This window comes from Monodon monoceros, unplaced genomic scaffold, assembly GCF_005190385.1.
Source record: "Monodon monoceros isolate NGI ecotype Baffin Bay Population unplaced genomic scaffold, NGI_Narwhal_1 Super_Scaffold_22, whole genome shotgun sequence".
Classification (NCBI taxonomy): domain Eukaryota; kingdom Metazoa; phylum Chordata; class Mammalia; order Artiodactyla; family Monodontidae; genus Monodon; species Monodon monoceros.
Window position 1 is genome coordinate 20,092,525 of NW_021703779.1, and position 3,618 is coordinate 20,096,142.

Consider the following 3,618-nt stretch of genomic DNA (forward strand, 5'->3'; position numbering starts at 1 on the left):
CACCTGATATCCAACCGTGTTCAAATTTTAATCGGCAACTTTGGCTGAAGAGAGAAGATACCATGAACATTTAATTGGCAGAAGACTTGAAACTAGAGGGTAATATAATGGATGAGAGAATCAGCGTTAAAATTATATTTAATATGCTGCATCAATTGACCAAACTTAACAGGATGAATATATAAGGATAAATATTTAGTGTACTTTTATTTAAACAAAGAAAAAAACAAAAAATCAACCTCTGGAGCCATACAAATAGAAGCTGGATGTCCACCTGCCCAGATTGCTGCCAGGGTGTCTTCTACACTGCACCTAACAAATTACTTTTACATAGCCTTCCAGTGCTAGGATGTCTGAATCTATGAAACCACAGGGAAGGGAGAAAATTTAGGAGGCACTGAGAAAAGTGGCAAATTGTTGAAAACACCTCCAGAGTTAACGTCGACCCCACTCTACCTCTCTTCTAACCAGCATCCCTGAAATAATAACCAGAAACCGCCTGAACAAATGTTGGAGTTTAGCTGAAGAATCAGAGGCAAAAATGCCATCCCTAAGCATGCACCTAAGCGATTTCTGATGGTATAATTTAAGAGGACAGGGAATTGATGATTTTATCTAGACCCAGTACAGTTGTTACTCAAAAAGAAATTCACCGAAATAAACATACAAACATATAAACAAGTAAGTTGATTTTTAAAAATACACTATTTTTTTCCTCCTATGGAAATAACTGGCATATTAAAAAAAAAAAGACTATGTGGTTCAGTTCAAGGTGTGCTTCAGGTTGGCTCCCCCACTGAGCCAAAACCAGCATGAGGCCAGCCACTGAGGCACCAGGACACAAAAGTTGGGCAAACACTCTCCGGATCCTGTAAGTGCCCGTAGGGTCAGCCCCTGAGAGTATGTGTCACTTTAACTTTTGTGTCAGAGGTGCCTGCTCACCTCACAGTAGTCCCAGCCCTGTGACTGGTCAGCCCAGCCAAAGCCCCTCCCTGACACTACATCATAGACTAATTCCTTAGGTGACTGCTGCATAGCTAGCTACCTACCGGTGGCGGCCTGCCTGGTAGTCACCAGCCTGACCTGATGAGAAAGAGGTTCGAGGCCACATCTTTTCCCAACCCTAGGTAGGCGAGAGACCAGCACCAACTTTACCATTATCCTGAAATGGTGTGGGCCCCAGAGCGCAAGAGGGCGGAGCCGAATTGGAGAGCTCTCAGGGCCAGCCAGGATGGGATGGGTGGCAGAGGCAGGGGCTGCAGCAGCACCTCCAGCCACCTGGAGCCTAGGGCTTCCGGCTCCCAAGAACAACCGCTCTGCTTTCAAACAAGGAACAGTATGGTTGGTGCGGTGATTGGTCATGGTGGATCAAAAATAAAAGACATTCAGGATATGACACGCACCAAAATACAGATCATAAAAGGTGATTCTGAAGCAGAGGTAAACATTTTTGGCAGCAAAGACATGAAAGCCAAGGCCAAAGCAGCTACAGAAACTCTTGTTAAGAAACAAGAAAGACACTACAGTTCAGAATCCAGTGTTGATAACGCCACATCCCAACCCTCTGTTGGAAGACGCTCAAGCAGAGGTAACACTGCTAGAGGAGCTCAGCCACTGATAGACTAGGATCAAGTAAAGGCCGACGTTGTACAGTGGGAGAAAAGAAAATGGGCAGATTTATCACCAATTAAGAAAAACTTTTACACAGAATCCAAAGCAACAAGGTCATTGTCTCAAGTGCAAGTAGACACTTGGAGAAAGGAAAATTTCAACATAATGTGTGATGACTTGAAAGATGGTGAAAATCGTCCCATCCTCAATCCGATCTGCAAATTTGAAGATGCTTTCCAACATTATCCTGAACTTATGAAAAGCACTGAAAAAGCTGGTTTTTGAAACCCAATGCCAATTCAGTCACAGGCATGGCCTGTTATTCTACAAGGAATAGATCTTATAGGAATTGCCCAAACTGGAACGGGCAAAACACTGTCCTATTTAACGCATGGGTTTATTCATCTCCATTCTCCACCAATACCTAGAGAACAAAGGAATGGACCCAGCATGCTAGTCCTTACACCCACTAGAGAATTAGCTCTTCAGGTGGAAGCTGAATGTTCTAAGTATTCATACAAAGGTCTTAAAAGTGTTTGTATATATGGCGGTGGAAACAGAAAAGGGCAAATACAAGATGTTACTAAAGGCGTAGACATCATCATTGCAACTCCTGGAAGACTGAATGATCTGCAAATGAATAACTTTGTCAACCTAAGAAGCATAACCTACTTAGTCTTAGATGAGGCAGAAAAAATGCTGGATCTGGAGTTTGAACACCAAATAATGAAGATTTTTTTAGCTGTGCGCCCAGACCGGCAGACTGTTATGACAAGTGCAACTTGGCCAGATACCATTTGTCGACTTGCACAATCTTATTTGAAAGAGCCTATGATTGTTTATACTGGTACTCTGGATCTAGTTAATGTAAACACAGTGAAGCAAAATATAATTGTTACCAGAGAAGAAGAAAAACGATCTCTTATCTGAGAATTCCTACAGAGCTTGTCACCCAAAGACAAAGTCATCGTATCTGTCAGCAGAAAACTTGTTGCTGATGACTTATCAAGCGATTTAAGTAACCAAGGCATAACTGTACAATCCCTGCACAGTGACAGAGAACAGAGTGACCGTGAGCCAGCATTAGAGGACCTGAAGAGTGGAAAAGTGAAAATACTGATTGCTACTGATTTAGCATCCTAAGGCCTTGATATTAGTGATGTCACACACATATATAATTACAATTCTCCATGGAATACTGAAGAATGTGTACACAGAGTAGGGCGTACTGGAAGAGCAGGAGAGATGGGCATATCAGTTACAGTTACCCTTATGACTCAAGGTGATTGGAAGATTGCCGGTAAATTGATTAAAGTTCTGCAAAGAGCAAATCAGAGAGTCCCAGAAGATCCTGTATCGAGGCTGAGCGATACAAATTACCTAGACAACAAAGGGACCCAAAAAATAAATCAAGAAAATCTTAAGAAAAATCCAGAAAGTTTTACTGATGTCTACATTGAAAAGTTGTACCAGGCTGCTAGAAGATTCAAGATATGTTCAAGTTATGCAGAATTCATGTTACATAAGGAAGTACTGGAAACCTACTGGCAGTTAGAAAACATTTAGCCAAATTCTTAAATAATACCACCAAGCTTTCAATGCATGTTCCTTAATAAAATCAAAAGTGTTTTGAAAATGAGAGAGTGTTTTGTGCTTGTTAAAGTCTACTTTCTTTTAGAGCCTGCCATGTCCAGCTGTGTCTTCTCTAAAAGACTTGGTAGGAGACAACAATGGTACTTTTCTTGCTTTAAAATAGTTGTACTGGATTGAAACATAGTTTTCATCAAGCTTATCCCAGTCAAAATATTTTATTTCCCCCAGTGGTTGGTGACACGATTCCTAAAAATATTTCCACTACCGTTCCCTAATTTTTAATATTCACTAGAAAATAAATTCTCAATCTTTTAGAAGATTCCATAATTCTCTTTTTTCCGATAGATGTGACTAATAGAGCAGACTGTCTGACTCACTGGGAATCAGATCCTCAAATGAATTCTCACTAACCAC

At 41.0% G+C, this 3,618-nt stretch overlaps 1 protein-coding gene across 1 annotated transcript; it reads left to right on the plus strand.

Annotated features, from left to right (window-relative positions):
- The first annotated feature begins 1,167 nt into the window (after positions 1–1,167).
- DDX53 (DEAD-box helicase 53) lies at positions 1,168–3,059 on the plus strand. Its single transcript, XM_029239957.1, is given in 2 exon segments — positions 1,168–2,968; positions 2,971–3,059. Coding segments are annotated over 2 exon segments (1,890 nt in total).
- The last annotated feature ends 559 nt before the right edge of the window (positions 3,060–3,618 follow it).